A 22394-nucleotide genomic window follows, 5' to 3' on the forward strand; every position below is an offset into this window, starting at 1 on the left:
TGATAATATCTGTAGCATCTGCTATGAATTGCTTTATACTTTTCAATTCTGTCAAACATTCTTTCACTGTATTAGTTGTTCAACAAAACAGCAGCAGCTCATGAATGCATGTACTATAAAGTTTTCTGACTTCATCATTGATAGCAGTTAAAAAAGAAATCAGAGGACAATCATTTTATTTTATCATTTAAATTTTTCCTTCACCTTACACATCATTTTACAAATTCAATCAGGTAACTAGCCACTGGAAAATCTCCTTTTTATCAGGCAATTTTTATTTAATGATGTAGAACTATACAATACTTAATTTACTTGGATTAGCCTGCTATCATACGGATGCTATAACTAGTGCAGTGTCCTGTGCCGTGCTCATCATCAAACTTCATACACTAATACAAAGTGGTGAGAGCTATTCAACTGTGTCATAATTCTTTTTACCTTAACCTTCCCCTTGTCCTTGACCTCACTATTCCCCATTTATCCTGGTCTTAAGACCCTTGGCAGGGCATTTATGTCCTATGAACATATTTCTAGTTATCTTTGCAAACTACTGCGCTGTAGTAGTGACTAAGACTCACCTAACAAGAGTAGTATGGAACATCATCATTTTTATCAGACAGATCATCACTGAAGTCTCAACAGGAAAAACACAGATCTAGTGAAGCACCTTTAATTCATACATGCCTACATTATCAACTCCTGGAAATGTGCATATAATAAATATTATAAATACATGTACATGAATAAGTACCTAATATGCAATCATATGTCTATACTAAATAAAAACCTAAAATAACATATATAATTAAAACTTTTATAATTTCTCATAACTCTCTCAGTTCACCTCAGATGTCACAGCATACTGGTAAAAAATAAAATCTTACTGAAATTAAAAAAACACAACAGTATAACAAATAGAATGTAAGATCTTGACACATGTAACAAAGACCACTGGTCCACATCGCAAATGTTGTATTTTCCCAAGAAACCATAGCTAGATTTCTCTGTTACAATAAAAAAAGGTACCTGGTACCTTTATCTGAGATAGCTATACAGTAATTTATAATAAACATCAACAACATCACTGTACTTCTACAACTATCTTAACACACTAACATCAAACATGACAAATAATGCAAGTCTGTATGGTGAAACTTGGAGACAAGGTTATCATAAAAGACAAAAATAGTTCAAAAATTGTAATTGCACTTGTGATAATTAAAATTACATATACATGTACATTAAAAGTTTAAATACTGAAAACACCACAATCAAGCAATACCTGATGGTTGGACAATGATATACACAATGTCCAGTGTGTGTGTGGAGCCTACAATGAAGATCTACAGATGGTGGCTAGCAAACGAGAGGTCAACGGAGGTTCTTATTGCACAAGCAGGTTTGATTTATATGTAAGTTGACTGAATTGACTCTCAATATCTTGTTTAAAATGACATCTTTTTAAAAAATCCTTTAATCATAATATCTTTTTCATTGCTGACTTGCTAAATAATGACAATGATTTTAAAATCATCTTTTCCATACTTTAGCTTTCAGTTCAGTGGTATAAGAGTAGTATATGTTTTATGTGAATTTCTTTTATTTGAATTCACATTCAACTGTTGAAATTCAGGTAGGCTGGGGGATATTTTAAGGTGTGCATGAGCAAAAATCATAAATAGTAAAATTTTCAGCATCAAAATGGTCCCATATGTAAAGCAGATGGCACAGATTCAAAACTCCATATTTATCTGTAAAAGGTTAATGTTGTCACATAGTACATGTATGTATTCAATTAATCAGGTTAAAAGTGCAAAGTTACAGAAAAAATGTGAAATATTTGACTAGATCATTGCATATACATGTGTACTCAAAAATACCTCTTTCAATAATTGAATTTCAAAGAAAGAAAATAATTGCATGACAAAAATAAAAAATACCTATATCAAACATACAAAGAACAAAAATATACACAAAGATCCAGTCAGTTTACAAAAACATAACATATAATGTACATAAATATTGTACTCAACATAATATTACTTTGAAATATAAGCACTACTGGTTTTAGGCAATCATTAAATAAAAGGTGTACTGTCACAGCCTTCAAGTTAGCTTACTTAAGAGGTACTTAATAAAAAAAAAATCAGGGCAAATGGTAAAGACAACCAATGTGAACAAACTTGTTCCTGAATTGATTTTCATTGCACATTGAAACCCGAATTCACAGAGTGATAGAAATCTGAAATAATTACGATGATTTATCACTGCTGTTACTACTGGTCTCCTCGAAGTCGTCGTCGTCGTGGTGATGGGTGACTTTTGTCGGGGTGGAAGGACGAGAGTGCGGTAAGTGGTGAACTTTGGCGTACTTGGACCCAGAACTCACAGATCGTTGTCTAGCGATAGTAAAGTCATCAGCCGGTGCTGTGGTCTCATGTGACACAGTCGATTCATGAGGCAACTACAAATATGCAAGAATATCTAGGCATGAAGACTTAGCATTCAAATACTAAATAACAATAGCTTGTAAACTTTTTGTGAGCATTGAGATTTCATAAACCCCAAAAGAGTGATTTTTCTTTCCCTGTGACATTCTATAATTACTACCCAGAATAATTAATCACATTCTTACCAACATTGCAGGTGCTCTGAACATGTAGGTAAAGGGGTAATGGATAAGGTTGATGACAGAAGCCGCATAAATATCAGCAAATCGCTGGACCTGTGAAGAGAAGAAGGTTAACCGGGAACCTGAAAGAGAGACACATGGGTTAAAACATTCATCCGAGTCACGATTCTTTCTCTCTTACAAATTAGTATTTAATGAGAATCCTTTTTGTGAGCCCCAAACATGAAAACTGAAGATGCTTACCGGTACTTGATCCATTTACCCATAGTCACCTTAGCAATATAGGCCCATAATTCAAGCTTTACTGTATATTGATAATCATGAACATTGAGAAAACACTTCTGGAGCTTCCTCATAAAAATACTTCAGATTTAATGCTTTCTTTTGTTTCAAACTGGTAAACTTACCACTTCGGAATAAACTTCCAAGCATTCCATACGACAAGTCTAATTCATGCACTGTGTCCTAAAATCAAGAAAGTACTCATATTAATTGCAAATTACAATGTTAACTAAGCCTGTAGTTCCTGAATTGATACATTTGAATTTCATGTACATTTACATGAAAGACCAAAGCTCTTCTTATTTCAACAAAAAAAATACAGAGCCATTTTAATCAAGCTCAAAACCCTAACAAACAACAAAATTTTACAATTCATAACTTTTAAAAAATATCATCAAACATTGTAATGCACTTTTAAATGATCAAATATTTTTTATAATAATTCATTAAAAAGTGCTGATATTTATAGTTTCTGAAATCTACTAAGCAATTACCATCATGGCTCTCTGGACATTCGTTATGTCTGGTTTTTCCAAATTACTGCTGTCCAAGTTTCTAGAAAGAAATAAACCAAATAGTATTTAAATTACTATTCAATTTTTCATTAAGAAAAACAGTACAATTTTTTAGTGTCAGTTCAAATCATTTATATTATACGATTCAAGAATCGTATCAGCCTCTTAGTTTTTCCTGTCTTTTGCTTGTTCATCGCACTCCATTAATAAATGCATCTCCATGAAAAGGGCTAATAACAAACTAATACTTATGCCACTGCATTTCACAAGCACTTTGTTGTTGCTACAACTCAGTTCTATACATAATCAAACATAATACTAAGTAAACCTAAATTTTTTGTACCAACAGTGATATAGCAAAGCTTTTTGGAGTTTACAACAACATTCATAACAAATCCTTGTAAAATTTGATGGTTAAACAAACTCTGATATAGGGAATTTGCAGATATATCTAAATGATTTTGTGTCCCATGGAAGTTTAGAATAACAAAATCTACATCTTTTATAACGAATTTTGCTATAACCAATTTCTACCACAATATCAAATTGAATATTTTCCTCTAAATACAGAGGATGTGTCAGGCTTACTTGTAGATATAACTGAGGGTTTGTTCCAGGGTTTTGATTTTGTTAAACAGTTCTGACTGATCAGTCCATACATGGAGCTCCGTGGAGAGCTCCGGAACCACCAAAAATGTTCTCCATCCTCTCTGCTTCTTAGACCGCAGAATGTCTCCAAATATATGGTCTCCCACATAGAGGACATCTTTACCCTGGGAACCAATCATCTGAGAGATGACCTCACAGGACCCTAAAAAAGATTCCAAATTGTATCACTTCTCCATCAAAATACATATATTACACTGGACTTTCTGGTACATGCTTTATAGACACATTGTATGTAAATATACCATAAATGAAAAGATTTTAGAGATGATTTTAGCGAGAGTGTCAAGGTCACTAAAACTGAAAACATATACATGTATCACTAACAATTCACTCAGCAATGGATGTTACAGTTAACATTCTTGACCTCATAAAATCACTAAAATTATCTCTCGCTAAAAATACATAGTTATTACTGGTTCTTATGGGTAAATCACTAAATTTTGTGTCTCACTAAAAATTCCACTCATAAGGTATTAGACTATAAATAATACTGACCTACAGACTTACACAATTAATATTGAATGCTTATAAAATTTATAACAGTAAATATATCATTTTTTTTTATTAAGACAAATGATACTTGAGATGTCTTTTTATATACTTCAATAAATCACTCGTATTTTTAGTGGTTTTTAATTAGCAAAACTAAAGCACTGAATTACATCCGAGACTTAATTTTTGTGTATCCTTCAATTTTGCATTAAGACAATAAATGAAACTACAGGTAAATAAAAATTCTTATGAATAAAATGTGATTGATAGTAACAGTTTTGATGGATGAACCAAATTTTATTTCTTGTCAAGTGAAAACACCTAATTTACCTCCTGAATATGCACAGTGTTGTTCAAGTTTCCCCATATGGTGACCAATACTTAGTTTACTGGAAGTCTGAAAGAAAAAAAATGTCACACTTGTAATACTACACAATTTTTAATACATCTTTCTTTACAAGGCAAGAATGCAAAAGTGTGTTGAATAAACAGTTTTGCAATTTCAAAGAATGGAAAAGTTCAAATAAACTTTAAAACATATACCTAACAAAGTAACACAGGAAGCTACAGTTTCAACATGCAGTCTGTGTGCTGAAATATACCAAACTGTTTACCCTTGACCTTTGATTAAGTATGTAAGGCTTCTTTCTTTAAATATTATTTACTTACATAGTAAAAATAAAGTCTACATTAAAAGATATACACATGTACCTCAATTACTTCAACATAAAATGTGTATTGGACATATTAACTGATGTGTAGATCTTTATCAAGTGACCCAAAATGTGTGTGCACTTTTTACACCTTAGCAGTAAACACGGTGTCAGTAAATTAAAGAATATCTCAGAAAATGTGCAATTTTTGTATAACGGAAGCTCTAAACACTAATAAAAAATGTGGGGTTGTTTTTTTTATGTTTTTTGTTTTTTTTGACTTTAAGAAAATTGAATCATATAAAATTGTATATATTGAGTTCATTAGTTCACTTTCAACATCAGGTACCTGTCATATTTTGCCAGGAAAAATGTTCAAATTAAGTCAAAGAAATGTACCAATAAGTGGACAGAAATCACTGTTGTTTACTAACATTGTGAAAATACATGCAAATTATGTTTTCAATTACTTTATGTTGGTTTAATATAATGTTTAGAATACTTTAATCTATTTCATATTGTGTCATACAACAAAGGGCAGATCACCTAATGTGCATAAAATTACCAAGGAATTAGAACTCTTCTGTGAGCAGTGTTTAGAGCTTCCTTAATAATCTTGACTGAGGATCTTATATCATGTCATCTTCTAAGCATCTTACTTCTATAAAGTAAATATAAAATCTGCAGGTTTATAAATATCAATGTTATTACATCAAAGAATGAGTAATGGTCAAAAGAAAAACTTAACTTAAGAATTTGACCTATCAAGTGACCCTCAAAATTATAGGTGTCATCCTCTGACTACTTAGAGAAAAGAAACTGTTATAAAAGTGTTCGCTGACAGACACACAGACAAAATGGTATTTTCAATCAGGCACTCATATTTTAATACTGGTAACTGTCTGGATAATTGATATAACTGTCTGACATTCAAACTTTAACTCACAGTGTCTACTTTTCTAAGGATGGTCCCTTCTTCAAAGAATAAAGGTTTCTTAGCATCCACAACAACATAATCAAAGTAAGATGTCCACTTCCTGCCTTTTGTCTAAAAAAGGAAATACACGTTAAGTTACAATATGCATACATACATGTACTTACAGAATTTGAGACTAATTCCACATATCAATAAAGAAACATTTCTTTTGAAAAATATGTACTATAGAACAAAATAATGGACCAATCTTGGTTAAAACCCACATCTATGCCTTCCACCAAGTTGTAAAACCAACAAACAATTTCTGGATTTGGGCCAACACAGACCATAGAAATGAATATTAAATTACTTATATAACGAGTTAATTCTCCTCATCATAGAAACCATTTGAGTGTCTGCAAATAATTTACGATACTGTGAAAAATACCAGATATTTAACATCTGTTTAGATGGATTTTTTCAGTTACCTCCCCCTACCCCCTCCCCTTTTATATCCCATATGTAATTTTAATTTTTAATGACTCTTACCTCTGGAAAGTCTGTCAGATATTCCATTATTTTCTAGATAAAGGGAAAAAATTATTTCACAATACATAAACAAATCATTTATCAACTTTAAAAATCAGTAATATTAAAAATATACTTATCTATTTCAGATAAAATTTGGTTAAATACTGTAGTTACTAAAATACCCCCCAAAAATAAATGACTGGAATTTTCAAAGAATGATAATCCAACTTTAGAACTTACATTAGAATATTCGTAATCACTATTTGTGATAATCATGGTCTTCTTGCCACTTTCACGAATTCTATAAAGTAAAAGATAAAAGGTTCTGTACATATCTTGTAGGAAAGTTGTTCATATACACATAAGGAAAAAAAATATAAGTAAAAGAACACTATTAAAAAAATCTCATAAAAAACACACAATCCAGACACCTCAATATCATCTAGGAATTAGGGTTGAGGCCAAGAAAATGAACAAATTAGCAACAGTTTCAAAAACTGTGAATGTCACATCTAAAACTGAGGTAAAAGTCACCTTTTCTTATGCACAAGCCTTGCCACTTGCAAAAAACTATTTGAAGTCAAATCAGATTTGTTTTTAAACAAGAATGTTAACTTTAATGCCCTTATGAAAACCACCCCAAGATCAAATGAGTCACCAAAATAAATAACTTGTGCATTCTCATACTATTTCTATTATTGACTTATATGTCTATTTGATTTTAATAATAAGTACAGACCCAACTGAAGAACATTATCAGAAAATAAAACCTTGATGTGTTGATTTCTAGTTTTGACTTTGTTTTACTCAAAATGGAAAAAAAGAAGAAAAAAAATCACAAGAGGCCCATGGGCCACATCACTCACCTGAGCACATTGGCTAGGAAAAAAAAGCAAAAATCAGTTTAGTATTGAAAAGTTAACGGGGGAGGGGGGGGGGGGGATGGGGGATTTTAAACTACCTAACAATGCTTTTATATCAATATAACAAATGACTTTGCTGTTCTTGAGCAGAAGATTTTTTCCCATATATTCATTTGTAAAAATTTGATCCCCCATTGTGGCCCCACCCTACCCCTGGGGGCGCTCATTTCAACAAATTTCATTTTATACTACCCAACGATGCTTCCATATCAATTTGACTAATCATGGCTTTTCTGTTCTTGAGAGAAAGATTTTTTCCTATATATTCCTCTGTAAACTTTGATCACTCATTGTGGCCCCAAACCTACCTCTGGGTGGTCATGATTTGAACAAACTTGAATCTACATTACCTGAGGATGCTTCCATATAAATATGACCTATCATGTCTTTGCTTATCTTGAGAAGAAGATTTTTAAAGATATTTTCCTATATATTTCTATGTAAAACTTTGACCCCCCCATTGTGGCCCCACCCTACCCCCAGGGGTCATGATTTGAACAAGCTTGAATCTACACTACCTGAGGATGCTTCCATATAAATATGACCAATCATGGCTTTGCTGTTCTTAAGAAGAAGATTTTTAAAGATATTTTCCTATATATTTCTATGTAAATCTTTGATCCCCCATTGTGGCCACACTTACCCCCGGGGGGTCATGATTTGAACAAACTTGAATCTACACTACCTGAGGATGTTTCCACATAAGTTTCATTTTTCCTGGCCCATTGGTTCTTGAGAAGAAGATTTTTAAATGATGCCATTATTTTTTCACTAATTCCTAATTATCTCCCCTTGAAAGAGGGCGTGGCCCTTCATTTGAACAAACTTGAATCCCCTTCACCCAAGGATACTTTGTGGCAAGTTTGGTTGAATTTGGCCCAGTGGTTCTTGAGAAGAAGATGAAAATGTGAAAAGTTTACAACAACAACGACAACGACAACAACAACGACGGACAACGGACAAATTTTGATCAGAAAAGCTCACTTGAGCCTTTGGCTCAGGTGAGCTAAAAAGCCAATCATTTAATTATCTACAAATAGTTTGATATCTTAAATTCTCCTTGTCTTAATGTTTAATAAGGAATTTACACCATCACATAAAGTAAAAATACATAGAACAGAGAAGAATCTTAACTCTTACAAGTGTATTATATTAAAATATTGAGCATTGTAATCACCTAGCTGAGACGTGCTTCTGAAGTCTACAGCTGAGAAAAATGCAAAGAAGTTTTGCTAATTTGTGCTGATGTCTGTCAACTGTCCAGTAAAATAAGCAATTTAGAGGTCCAGTACAATCGGCAGTCTTAGAGGTCAAGCTTACCTATCCAGTACAATAAACAGTCTTAGAGGTCAAGCTTACCTTTCCAGTACAATAGACAGTCTTAGAGGTCAAGCTAACCTGCCCAGTACAATAGGAAGTCTTAGAGGTTAAACTTACCTGCCCAGTACAATAAGCAGTCTTAGAGGTAAAGCTAACCTGCCCAGTACAATAGGAAGTCTTAGAGGTCAAGTTTACCTGCCCAGTAGGATAGGTGGTCTTAGAGGTCAAGCTTACCTGCCCAATACAACAGGCAGTCTTTGAGGTCAAGCTTACCTGCCCAGTACAATAGGCAGTCTTAGAGGTCAAGCTAACCTACTAAGTAGGATAGGCGGTCTTAGAGGTCAAGCTTACCTGCCCAGTACAATAGGCAGTCTTAGAGGTCAAGCTTACCTGTCAAGTAGAATAGGCAATCTTGGGTCTTTGTGAACATACTCCTCCAAATTGGCCAGAGTGTCCGTTTTCAAGTTTCCCTTTGATAAGAAAGCAGGTCATAAAGATACTGAATTAAATATGATGTAATTCATTAGATGTAATTAATGAGGTGAATATTTAAAGCAATATGAGCTGCATTTTTGAGAATTTTCTTTTGCTATTAAAATGTGTTTTTTTCTGTCATTGAAATAGTTAATTACAATTTTGCAACAAAAATTTCGGACATCAAAGTTGCAGCGCATATTGCTTTAATACACTGATTATTCCATGATAATTATAATTAATTAGTGTCGGCTGAAAATGAAGTAATCTTTCCATGTGCAACAATATGTGGCTTTACAGGCAACATGATATATATGGAATAAGCTAACTTATACTGAATGAATAGTTCACATAGTTAGCAATACATATGTTGAGATAGTTGACATAGAAATGGATCTAGTCCTGTGTAGCTATAAACATTAATAACTTACATAGAAACGGATCTAGTCCTGTGTAGCTATAAACATTAAATAACTTACATAGAAATGGACCTATATAAGTCTTCATGTGTAGCTATAAACATTAAATAACTTACATAGAAATGGACCTAGTCTTCATGTGTAGCTATAAACATTAAATAACTTACATAGAAATGGACCTAGTCTTCATGTGTAGCTATAAACATTAAATAACTTACATAGAAATGGACCTAGTCTTCATGAGTAGCTATAAACATTAAATAATTAACTTACGTAGAAATGGACCTAGTCTTCATGTGTAGCTACATGTATAAACATTAAATAACTTACATAGAAATGGACCTAGTCTTCATGTATAGCTATAATCATGTATACACTGAAATTACTTACATAGAAATGGACCCAGTCTACCGCAGACCTGACATCTTGGAATATCGACTTGTAGGACATATACAGCTCCCCACACCTCACCCCCTCTGTTGACCTGTAATACAGAGTAACACAGCCTTTATTACTGACCATGTAAGGAAATATCTATTATCAGACATGTGAAAGCACATGTGGTTAAAAAGCAAAGGAGACAGTATTTGGATAGTGTACAGCTAAGCCATTAACTGTCCTTTACTTCAATTTTAAAGTAATTCTGAAAATTTATATTTTTCACTAGTTTAATTTTTCGTAAAATTTACATGACATTGTAGGCATTGTCAGCCATAAGCATATTTTTGAGGCTATTTTAAATTATATGCATCTAGTAGTTGATCTAAATGAACAACTTTTCAGGTTAAAAGGATCATACAAATTTGTATGTAAACTGAGTCCAGAAGTTTTAGTCATAAAGCAATTAAATCGAGAGTTGCCAATGATGCCGATTAAAAAATACCTTCACCTTAATCTAAAGCTTACAAAAAAATTAGTAATAATCCACATTTTGTGAGATTTTCATCAATTTTGAACATTTTTTATATTGACAAACAGAAGAATGCAGGATCTAGACATCAGTTCATGCAGTGATCTTAGGGCATGCATACCTGAACCTAATGACAATCTTATAGTTATAGTGAGATACACTCTCTCAGGGACTGTGTCACACTTTATCATGGGTTTACAAATCTCATTAACATTCGTGTCAATTATATAAACATTTCCAGCCTACATGGTACCACAAATAGAAGTAAAATAGTACACTATTCCTTTAAACATATTTTCTGAAATCAAATGATGCTTTTATACTTTAGGAAGAATAGAAATTTTTCTTGTACACATGCAAGCAGCAAATGTTTGAAGTAACAACTTTTCATCTGGGTCAAAAGTGAAGAACTATATAAACTTGTTTGGGGTGGTTTAAACATTTCCAAAGATGAATTATAACAGAAATCTTTAACACTTTTCTCTGAAGATCCTTACCTAGACATACTTAACTGCCCTTACTTGAGGGACACGTTTGACAGCCGTGAGGCACCCAGGGGGTGTCTGCTCCGTCTACCTGTCAAATAGGGGAAAAAAATCGTCCCAGCTGTCCAAAGGTGATCAATGCTAATGAACAGTATAACAGCACTGCAGAGTCTTTAAGAATACCGAGATATTTTCCCTCGAGCTAGATCAATGTACCAAGTTTTGACATGAATTACATCTATTAAAAACTTTATCAAAAGACTGAATGAAAAATGAATTTCATTACATAATTTTCTTTAATCCAATATCTATTATTGCCAGAGAATAGATATAGGCAACATTTTTATTATACCCTGCCACTTGACATTGATGGGAATCAGAAATTTGGAGAATTTTGGAAATACATCAATCACTGAGAAGGTTTAATATATTAATACTTGGTAGGTCTCTAGCTCCGAGATCAGGAAGAGTAACTCTGCAGTGCTAACTACCTTGTGTCCCTTGATTCATGTGATGTATGTAAGAAATAAACAATGTAGTAAGGAAAACCTACCTCTCAAATTCTGTACTGGTTGTGAAGTAATCAATCAGGCAGGCAAGCATGTAGGTTTCTGTAAACAGAACAATTTAGATTAATGATCTACCCTATATAAAACTTATGTATCTAATGAGAGAGTCCTGGATGTAAACTGCTATCACAGGTACAGAAAACACAGTTATTTTTCACTATTAAAAATACTACGTGTATTTACTTTGACAATTTTTTTCAGAGCGAATATTTCAACAAAATGATGATCAGCTTCAATGTGACTATTATAATACCTGGGAGGTGAAATAACGTGTTGAGAACATAGACTCTCTTCTCATCCAGGTTGATGTACTTGTTGGGATATAATTCTCCTATTTCTGACCTGAAAACAGAATGGAAAAACAATATTACAACAAAATCTAACTATAAACTACTCCTCTGATGATAATCTTATACATTATGATAAGTAATAAGTATGTCTAAATCAATGTTAAAACAACTCATTTACGAGTTTGTGTAACATATATTTACTTCACGATTGAAATACATGTTTGAATTCAGTTTCCCATTGCTAATGGCAGACTGTAAAAACTTCCTTAATAATGACCTGAATGTCCAAGTTTATTCCCTTTCATGAATGAATTCAATATATATATATATATATATATATATATATATATATATATATACCTGTATTTCATTCTGAAGTAAAATAAATATGTTTAAGTTACAACATCAAATATTGCTATAAGGCTGTCCTGAATAAATCCCACGTTCTACATCATCTGCATGCATTGACTTCTGCTTAGATTACATTTTTAAAGAAAAAAAAAACAAATACTGTTTTTTTTTTCAATTTGACTGGCACCTGTTGATAAATTAATAGTGAAATTTTTATAAACTTTTGATGTGAGTAACAAAATATTTAATAAATTATTATTTTGTTTCTTATATGTTTATTAACTCAGAAAAGTGAATTTAATTCAAGTAGCATTCTGTTTGAAAGTGTGTTAATTTTTGTCTTCTCAAAGGTGTTTGAACATAATTCTGATGTAAAATGTAGAATTCATTTAAGATGGCCTAACCAATCATTAAATAAAATGATGATGTATTTCATCACTCATAATCTTAACCAATACTGTAAATGTGGACATTTTCTCATAGAAAAAAAAATTGTGAATTGTGCATCAGTAAAGTATCCGGAATTAATAACAAGTGAATGGTTTAAGGCTTTGTTTCATGGAACTTGCAAAATTTTACTCTGAAAAAATATCCACATTTGCAGTTTAAACAGAAATAATCAAGAATAAATAAAACTCAATGGGACCAATAAAATTCATCCTTGAATAATCACTGAAGAAATGAAAACATACTCACTAGAATGGAAACAGACAATAAAGAGTCTGGTGTGTTTCACCATGCATCCTGTCATAGGCATTCAACTAACAAGTCAAACATCAACAAACTCAACTAATACCCTTATTTTGAGCAAAGGGGGGGGGGGGGGGGCTTAAAGTAGGTCATAATTCAGAGAGTGCATAACTGCATTATGCTCCTGATATTTTCTAAAAATATCATTATGATTCTTAATATTAAAAAAAATCTAATTGATTTTAAAACTTGAGTTAACATAACCAAAGTATTATAAATAAAAGCTATGGCCTTGATAGTTTTCAAAATGCCTTTTAATTCAGTCATATGACACAACCTAGAATAATATGCAAATCTAATGCTTTTTATCAAAGACAAAGGGTGGGACAAGCAAACAGCTAGGTGATTACAAATCCTGCTTCATGTGGTTAACGATTAACCACTTTAAAATTCATCAAAGAATTTGGAAAATTATGAGTCTTTTTACTCACCCTTTCAGAAATTTGAAGCCATGTACGCAGACCAAAATGTTTCCATATGCATCCACTTTCAGCAGGTTTCCAAATTGTTTGTCGAACCACAGTCCCCTGAAAAAAATATTCATGAAAGAAATATTCACCTTCTCTTAATTGATGTTACGTATAAGATTTTTCACTGTACGTTTTTGATTACAAATTAGTCCAACAAAATACTAGGTTCACTTTATGCATAAAATGGCCCTGTTCTTGTATCAATTAATTGATTATCATGGTATTCACCCTCTGTCCCATTTCATATATCAAAATAAAGTAGAGACGTAGAGGTCTCATTTCCTATAACTCAATTTCTTTTTGAGAATTCAGGTATTGGAAAACAGATTTTGTGAAAATGCAATGTTCTTGAATTTTGCAGAAAACAGGCATATTTGAATACATTCAACAAAGAAGTAAAATATGAGCACAGCCCTTGATCCAAAAATTAAAACATGTTTTATGATCTTAGGAAACAGACCTTTCATTACATAATTGCATATTTTGGATCAGAGGTTGTGCTCTATATGAAATATTGAAAAAATACTCCAACTTTTGGCCATTTTTAAAGGAATTTACAGGATATAGTAAAAATGACGAATTCCATGACGTCATAATGCACTGACTATGGAGAAAATTACATCATGTTCAATAGATACACGGTCACCAAGGGTCCAAGTGATAAATACCATTGTCAACCAAAACTGAGCAGTTTCGATTTTTCAGAAACTCACAGGGCCTAAAAAGGCCCTATGTGGCCCTTGCTCTTTTAGTGGTGTTTTAATAAGTCATTACTTTATATATATTTTAAAATGAAATTTTGAAGAGTTCTAGCATCCTTGTTAACTTTTGCTCTTGAACTTTATATCATACTCTTCTTTCCCTCATTTTAATAATTTCTAAACATGATACAATGATAAACAGCAGAGAAATCAGAAAATATTTTAAAGACTACAGTCTTATACAAATTTTCATTTTTTACCCATCCAATATCAAACTTATCGAATGATGAGATTTCTAAAGAATTTTAAAAAATTATGCTTCAATTAAACTTTTTTATTTCCAGTAATGGTAGACAATATAATGCTATGTCTATCTTGTTTGTTACATATCAAATATTGTGGGATCATTTTAATTCATGGGGGTCCATGTTCATGGGCAACCAAAATTTTATTGGTGGGTAACTTTGATATTCAAAAGATTCAATGAACAGATACATTGACAAAGTTATCATTTGTACTGATATAAATTTGTGGGTAAAGGTGACCTATGAACATTGATCCTCCATGAACAATGATGATTCCAAAGTATGCAATGTACAGTGGGTACATTTTAATATGCATATAGGACTACTGAAAACTATTTACCTGCAAGGAAATTTGGGGTCATATTCAAATTCTTTGATGTTTGCTGGATAACCAATAGTTATCAAACGTTCTTTCAACATGTTGAATCCCATTGTCTCATATTGAGGGGATTTATACACTGTTATAAAGAGAGAGAGAGAGAGCAGTTAAGTCTACATGTATATATACAACTCATACCTAGAAAGTTATTACCATGAGCCAGATATTAAAATGATATCATCACCTGTTACACTTTATTCTTTTTTCTCCTTAACTTACTTTCACCTTGTACAAAGAGAAGTTCAATTCATGGCCATTCTATTTTTAGGTTAAAAAGAACTTTCAACCGTTCACTACTACTGTTTCAAGGTAAAAAAAAGAAAGCAGTGTTTTGCCTGTCAGTGACACTGAATTTGTCCAATTGACCTTGAATCAGGATCCTGATATATTCTACAAGTATAGTCAATTTTTGAATTTTTTGTGCATTCAAACATTCTTGGGTAAAGCCCTAATACAAAGATAGCACCTGTACTGCAGTTGACCCTGAACTTGCCTAAATGATACTTGGTCAAGGCCATGAAACATCTGCCATATACAGTCTTTGAATACTAGTGTCTTAAGTGTTTTCATCACCAAATTTTGTCCTGAACACAATTTCGACACACACATAGGCACTTGGTAGTAGTGCCCTAGAACTTGCAACTTGCCATGACTTTATATCAAGATCATATCACATGCCAAGCAAATAACTTTTTTCCTACTATAGTGACTTTTAATTTGCTCTAAAAGACCTTGCATGAGGGCTTTGAATGTCAAGAGACCTTTGTGTGAGCTTCCAATATACAAAGTAATGGCACAGATTGCATAAAAACTTATAGACACATAAAGCAACGTAATTCCTATCTAGCTACTCCACCCCCCCCCCCCCCTTTCAACACACACACACACACACATGCTCACTTTCCCAAACTTTGTTTGCAAGGGGATTTAAATTCACTCGATCCTTGTTATTTCATCACATACTAGAATAGAGCAACAATTCAGGTACAGCATTTCGATGTTCTACATGTACTAGTATATAGTATTTCAATGCATGTGAGGTAAGGAAATGAAAAACTGAAAGCCCATTTCCTGAGATTCAAACCTGCAAGTGTGTAATCCATATCAAAACCAAAGAACTTGATCTTGTCTAGATTCAAACTTCTGTTTACAAACACTCTGAAAACAAAACAAAAACAAAAAGGTCAATAACCTATCCAAATTAATCCTCAGATAAATCTGTGAAATCAAACTTTACAAAGATTAATTTTTGGATAATTTCTTTAAATTCAACTTGATATTTTTAAAAATTCATTACTAGTATATTTTTGGTTAATTAAACATTCATAACAATTTAAACTAACAGTGCAATTTAGAAACCTTTGCCATAAAAAATAAGTGATTTATTGACATTATAGTCACCTTTTGTGGTCTATCATCTTTACTGATCAAGGTAATATTACAAAGAGTAGGTGGAATCCCTTTATATAGTTAACCTAATGTTCTGATGACATTGTAATGTTCTGACTACAAACAGGAGTGGTTTAAACTCTCCTTGCATGAACATTCATTTAAAATTCATCAAACAGCTTATTCAACACAAGTTTACAACCAAGGTGGAATACAAACATTCCACACAGTGATAAGTATCATGTTGATAAATTACACATATGGGGGAAACTGTCTCTATAACTATAACTGGCAATGTAGATAATCTGCATCCATGTATTTAAACTAGATATATTGAAATACTGAATTTTATTTTTATATGAAACGTTAATATGTAACTCTTGAACACAAATTTTCCCAGCATGGTATAACCATAATATCCTCATTTCAAAACACCTGTATTGCTCAAACAATATATCATACAGCTATGCTTTCCTCAATGATGTAATATATTCCTCAACAAAGTACAGCTATACTCCTCAAAACAGCAAAGCTATATTCCTTAACAAAGAACAGGTATATATACCTAAACACAACATATTTTTATTCCTCAACAAAGTAGTTATATTCCTCAAAACAGCATAGCTATATTCCTCAACAATGATGTAATATATTCCTCAACAAATTAAAGCGATACTTCTCAACACAGCATAGCTATATTCCTTAACAAAGTACAGCTATACTTCTCAACACAGCATAGCTATATTCCTCAACAAAGTACAGCTATACTTCTCAGCAAAACATAGCTATATTCCTCAACAAAGTAAAACTAAATACCTAAATATAACACAGTTATATTCCTCAACAAAGTACACCTTTACTCCTCAACACAGCATAGCTATATTCCTCAACGAAATACAGCTATACTCTGTAACACAGTACAGCTAAGCTGACCTCAACTCAGTCCGCCTAATAATGAACATAGTACAACTATACTCAATTCAGCTACATGTATATTCCTCAAAACACAGTATAGCTTATTTTACCCAGCATGTACAGCACAGCAAACAATCCTCTACACAATAGAGTTGTAATTTCCAAATTGATTCAATTACCCAGTATATACCCTAGTGGCTACATGCGGTGTAGTGTAGCTACATTCATTAAAACGGTGCAGCAATATTCCCCACTGTACCATCTCATTGCTTCAAAACAGCAGAGCTACCACTATATCTCCACTTGATTACCTGTGACTGGGTTCTCGTTTCCAGACCTCAATATCCGACACCCCATTACTAAGGCTCTCCTCCAGGGGCCTCTTTTCCTGGGTGGCCTGGCTCGACTTGGAGACATGAGTTGTCATGGTTAATCAATAGCTATTAGAAGGTCTGCAAAAGAAAAATGCATACAGATGAATCATATACTATATATACCAAAAGATAAACTTCCTGCATGAAGAAATTTTTTGTCATTATTTTTGGCACAATTATTCAAGAAACCCTCCTATTTATAACAGTCAATTCAGGAAAAAATCATGTCATTCCTTAATAAGTCTGTCAACTTACTGACTTTCCAAATTTAATTAGAGCTATCACCGACTAAATTAACATCTCATTTATATGTCTCAAATCACGTACACTGCTACCTTAATCTGAGTCATTCCTAAATTTTATTATGTAACACCAAAAGGCAATGTTGTCTTTTTGTACTATTTAGCCATATGTGTTGCAATGTAGAACAACCAACATTTTACATTTACATTAACATTTACATTAACTTACCACATTATCTACTATTAACCCTACCTGAATCATCATATAAACATATTATAGTGTATCAAATTAACTCTATTTCCATACACTAACCCTATTTTTCTTAAATAATTGTCATTTTATATATTAATATAATAGGGCTTCTTTTACTAAATCAAAGGTATCAGAATATTAAGATACTCTTAATATACAGTTAATTCTCTTCACTTTCTATAGCATCAAAAACATTAAAAGCAAAATGAAATGTAAAAAATATGGCTTGTAAATAATCTCCACCAAAGAACAAACACTGTATATATACATTACAATGTACTGTTTCTAGCACAGTTTTTCTATATAAAAACACATTTGAAAATCCATCATATAAACCACTGAAAAATCAAATTATACAAAAATCAATATTAATACAAGTATGCCCTGCTCTATCTCAGAGATGTCCGAGTATAATCCTAAATCATTCACTGTTGTACACATTTCAACAGGTCTCAGATTTCAAATGGTGACATTTTTTTTTCTTCAATTTTTTTAGAGCAACTCTAGCCATGAAATATAGCAAAATGATATATAGAACACTCTATATACTTACATTATAATGATAATCACTAAAACAATGCTGACTGAATCAATGTCTGCTGTGTTTCACGTATGTGATGGCAGGTCACTTTGTGAATTATGAGGTACCAGTTTGATACGTTTAAGATAACACTCTCTGCAGTGTCACATCAGAATATATGTCACATATAGGTAAAGTGGTATTGTAACAGACAATGTAAATAGATCAAGGTAAAACATATCACTGAAAAGAAGCATGACTGATAAACTGTACAGCAGAGTGTACATAGCTGAATTATCTACCTTTCTATAGGATTATATAAGGAAACACTATTTTTTGCACATTTCAAAGCAAAAATATGTGCTCCATCCCATCCCATGTGGCAATATTAACAAGAGGCCCAGGGGCCACATCGCTCACCTGAGCACTGTGGCTAGGAAAAAAGCAAAAATCAGTTTAGTATTGCAATGCTTAAATGCATAAGTGGCCCCGACCTTCCCCTTAAAGGGAGGGGGGGGGGGGGGGGGGGGAGGGGGGTATGATTTGAACAAAATTGAATCTACACTAACTAAGGATGCTTACATATTTTTTTGACTGTGACTTTTTTCCTACAAGTTTAAACTTTCATTGTGGTCCTTACCTACCCCTGAGGGTCATGAATTGATCAAACTTGAATCTACACTACCTGAGGATGCTTTCATATAAATATGACCAATTATGGTTGAGCTGTTCTAGAGAAGAAGATTTTTAAAGATTTTCCCTATATATTCCTATGTAAAACTTTGATCGTCCATTGTGGCCCCATCCTACCCCTGAGGGTCATGATTTGAACAAACTTGAATCTACACTACCTGAGGATGCTTCCATATAAATATGACCAATCAAGGCTTTGCTGTTCTTGAGAAGAAGATTTTTAAAGATTTTCCCAATGTATTCCTATGTAAAACTTTGATCGCCCACTGTGGCCCCACCCTACCCCTGGGGGTCATGATTTGAACAAACTTGAGTCTACACTCCCTGAGGATACTTCCACGTAAGTTTCATATTTTCTACCACAGTGGTTCTTGAGAAGAAGATTTTTGAAAGATGCCATAAATTTTTCATGAATTCGCAATTATCTCCCCTTGGAAGAAGGCATGGCCCTTCATTTGAACAAACTTGAATCCCCTTCACCCAAGGATACTGTGTGTCAAGTTTGGTTGAAATTAGCCCAGTAGTTCTGGAGAAGAAGATGAAAAAGTGAAAAGTTTACAACGACAGTGACACCAATGCCAACGATGACAGACAACAGACAAATTTTGATCAGAAAAGCTCACTTGAGCTTTTGGCTCAGATGAGCTAAAAAGGGAACAACTTCAAATTTATATTGTCTGTAATGATATAAATGAAAACAATTGGTCATCTACTAGTCAGGGGCAAACATAATACTAAGTTTGATCTATATTAACATGATTAAACCTCATTATCATTAGTGGTAATTTACTTCTTAGAAGGTACCAGTGTACCAAATTTGATGTCTGTATTAAAGCCAATGGTTCTCAAGATACTGAACTGACAATATCTTCCGTGGTCTAGTACATATCAATGTTGTGTGACCTTTAACCTTGTGACCAAAAATTAACAAGGGTCATCTGCTCCCCAGGGGGAGCCAGTGTACCCCCTAAAAAGCTTCAGTTTATATTGTAATATCATATAATACAATGATAAACTTTGTAAAGCATCACAAGGACCTAGATTATGTAATGTTATGACAGCATACATCAATATAAAGTTTGGTGTTGTAAATGCATGAAAAGAATGGCTTCCAAATGTTGTACACATTTAGAACCTGATCTTGTTAATGAAGCATTTGGTCAATTAAGAGTCTTTGGTGGTATTAACAGGTTGGGCACTTATCACCAAATGTGATTGAACCCCTGTTTGGTTGAGCAAAATATTTCGATATGATACAATACAGGTAACACTCATTCAATACCTCGAAGTCCACGGAACCAAGGAAAAACTTCGAGAGATCAAGAGTTCGAGTTTTCAAGAGTCCGGAATTTTCCGGGTTGGTTGACAGGTTTTTAAAATTAGTTTTACCGGATGTAATGATTTTCCTTCATTTCCATGCAGTGCTAACTTTTTACACGTGTTTTTTATAAAACAACGATGTTTTTTCGCGTTTTTTGGTGAATATTTTATTAAACTGAGTAAAGCAAAAAATGTATATCGTCATTTCACGTATATTTAGACTATGTAATACGAACATCATACTACGCATTTGTTAAATGAAAACAACATTTTACAGCGTCGTACATAGCATTGACTTTTTGTACGTGTTGATACCAAACATGATCTGTAAGTATTTGTCCAGCAATAGTTGTAATATTGAGATTGAAGCTGTTATGCAGTTTCCAACTTTTCATTTTTTCAATAAAAATAAAATTAGTGTCTCATTTTGTAATTTATTTTTCGCTGCATCTCTAAATTATCGTAAGACATTCGATGTTAATTATCTTTATAGCAGATAGGCAAAATATGATTAATTATTTAAATCAATTATCACCTTGCAGTATAAGTGTCACCTGAAAAAAACATCCCATTCCTTGAGTACCACGCCTTCTGCCTGGGGCCACTTAAATGTCCAGAAAATACATAGAGGGACTGCATTTTGACTTAGAGGGATCAAGGGTTTCGAGAGATCAAGAGTTCGAGAAATCAAGAGTAAATTTGCTTACATGTAGTTATACAGGGGGAAAATTCGGGACCTGAGACTCACTTCGAGCGATCAAGAACTTCGAGAGATCGATGTTCGAGCCATCAAGAGTTACCTGTATTTTATACAGCGATATGCAATATATTGGATTCTTTAAAAAGTCTATCAAAAAAGTCTTGTAAATCATTTATTGCATAAACTTGATAAAAACTAGGTGTTTTATTAATTACCAAATTGGAAGTTCATGTCTCACTGTCTTTACAAAGTACACTTCAAATTCAAACTTTTAAAGACTGTAAAACTAACATGTTAAAATATAGTTGTCTTTGTATTTTTTTTTTTTTTTTTTTGATAAGGTAGTTATTTAAGATGTGCTATCTCCTTAATCATGTTAATGTGTATTTCATTACTGATCAGTTTTAATTCAAAACAGTTAAAAATAACCTTTGGTGACTGAAATTATCAATCTTTTCAGAGAATTATAAGAAAAACTTCCTGCCCAATACGTATTGGAAGTTATTCTCTCGATAAGAACCTACCTTTATGATCTATGGTTTTTGCGTTTTACTTCGCTGAGCTGTGACTGTTGACGAAAATATCACTTCCGGTTGGATATCGGTAATATCGAGTCCGAGCAGTGACATATATCAACCAAGTCAACGGGCTAGTTTTAAAATTTTAAGAAAAAAGGTTTTAACTTAACTTGTTTTACGTGTTCAGTAAAGTATACAGATAGCATGTACCTTGGAATACAGGATTAGTTCTTTACTTCAAATATGCTTTTGAACCCGAGATAGGCTGGAACACTGGAGGAGTCACGTGATTTATATTTCCGGTGTCAAGACTTCGAAAAGGAAGGTAAACCTTTAGACAAAACGTCGTCAGAAACGAACTGCAATGTAATTATTGTCATGAAAACGGTTAATTGTAATTATTCTCGTGCATTTCTCTAACGTAAATGTGTTTT

General features: G+C 32.9%; 1 protein-coding gene across 2 annotated transcripts; it reads right to left on the reverse strand.

Moving 5' to 3' along the window:
* Positions 1-654: 654 nt before the first annotated feature.
* Positions 655-22012, reverse strand: LOC133201186 (cytosolic purine 5'-nucleotidase-like). Of its 2 annotated transcripts, none has more exons than XM_061336974.1 (18): positions 21967-22012; positions 17652-17792; positions 16121-16194; positions 14998-15115; positions 13613-13708; positions 12044-12132; positions 11775-11832; positions 10217-10310; positions 9324-9403; positions 6931-6991; positions 6709-6741; positions 6190-6291; positions 4921-4987; positions 4018-4240; positions 3409-3469; positions 3040-3097; positions 2636-2754; positions 655-2464 (listed from the first exon to the last, which is right to left on the reverse strand). In XM_061336974.1, the coding sequence occupies exons 2-18, from the start codon at positions 17765-17767 to the stop codon at positions 2252-2254; spliced, it is 1662 nt and encodes a 553-aa protein (XP_061192958.1). In that variant the 5' UTR covers positions 17768-17792; positions 21967-22012; the 3' UTR covers positions 655-2251. The 2 variants fall into 2 exon arrangements, with proteins under 2 accessions (XP_061192958.1, XP_061192957.1); XM_061336973.1 differs by lacking the exon at positions 21967-22012 and adding an exon at positions 18763-18800.
* Positions 22013-22394: the final 382 nt, after the last annotated feature.

The sequence above is a fragment of the Saccostrea echinata genome, unplaced genomic scaffold, assembly GCF_033153115.1.
Source record: "Saccostrea echinata isolate AGI-Se365-2 ecotype Australia unplaced genomic scaffold, CSIRO_AGI_Sech_v1 ptg000042l, whole genome shotgun sequence".
Lineage (NCBI taxonomy): Eukaryota > Metazoa > Mollusca > Bivalvia > Ostreida > Ostreidae > Saccostrea > Saccostrea echinata.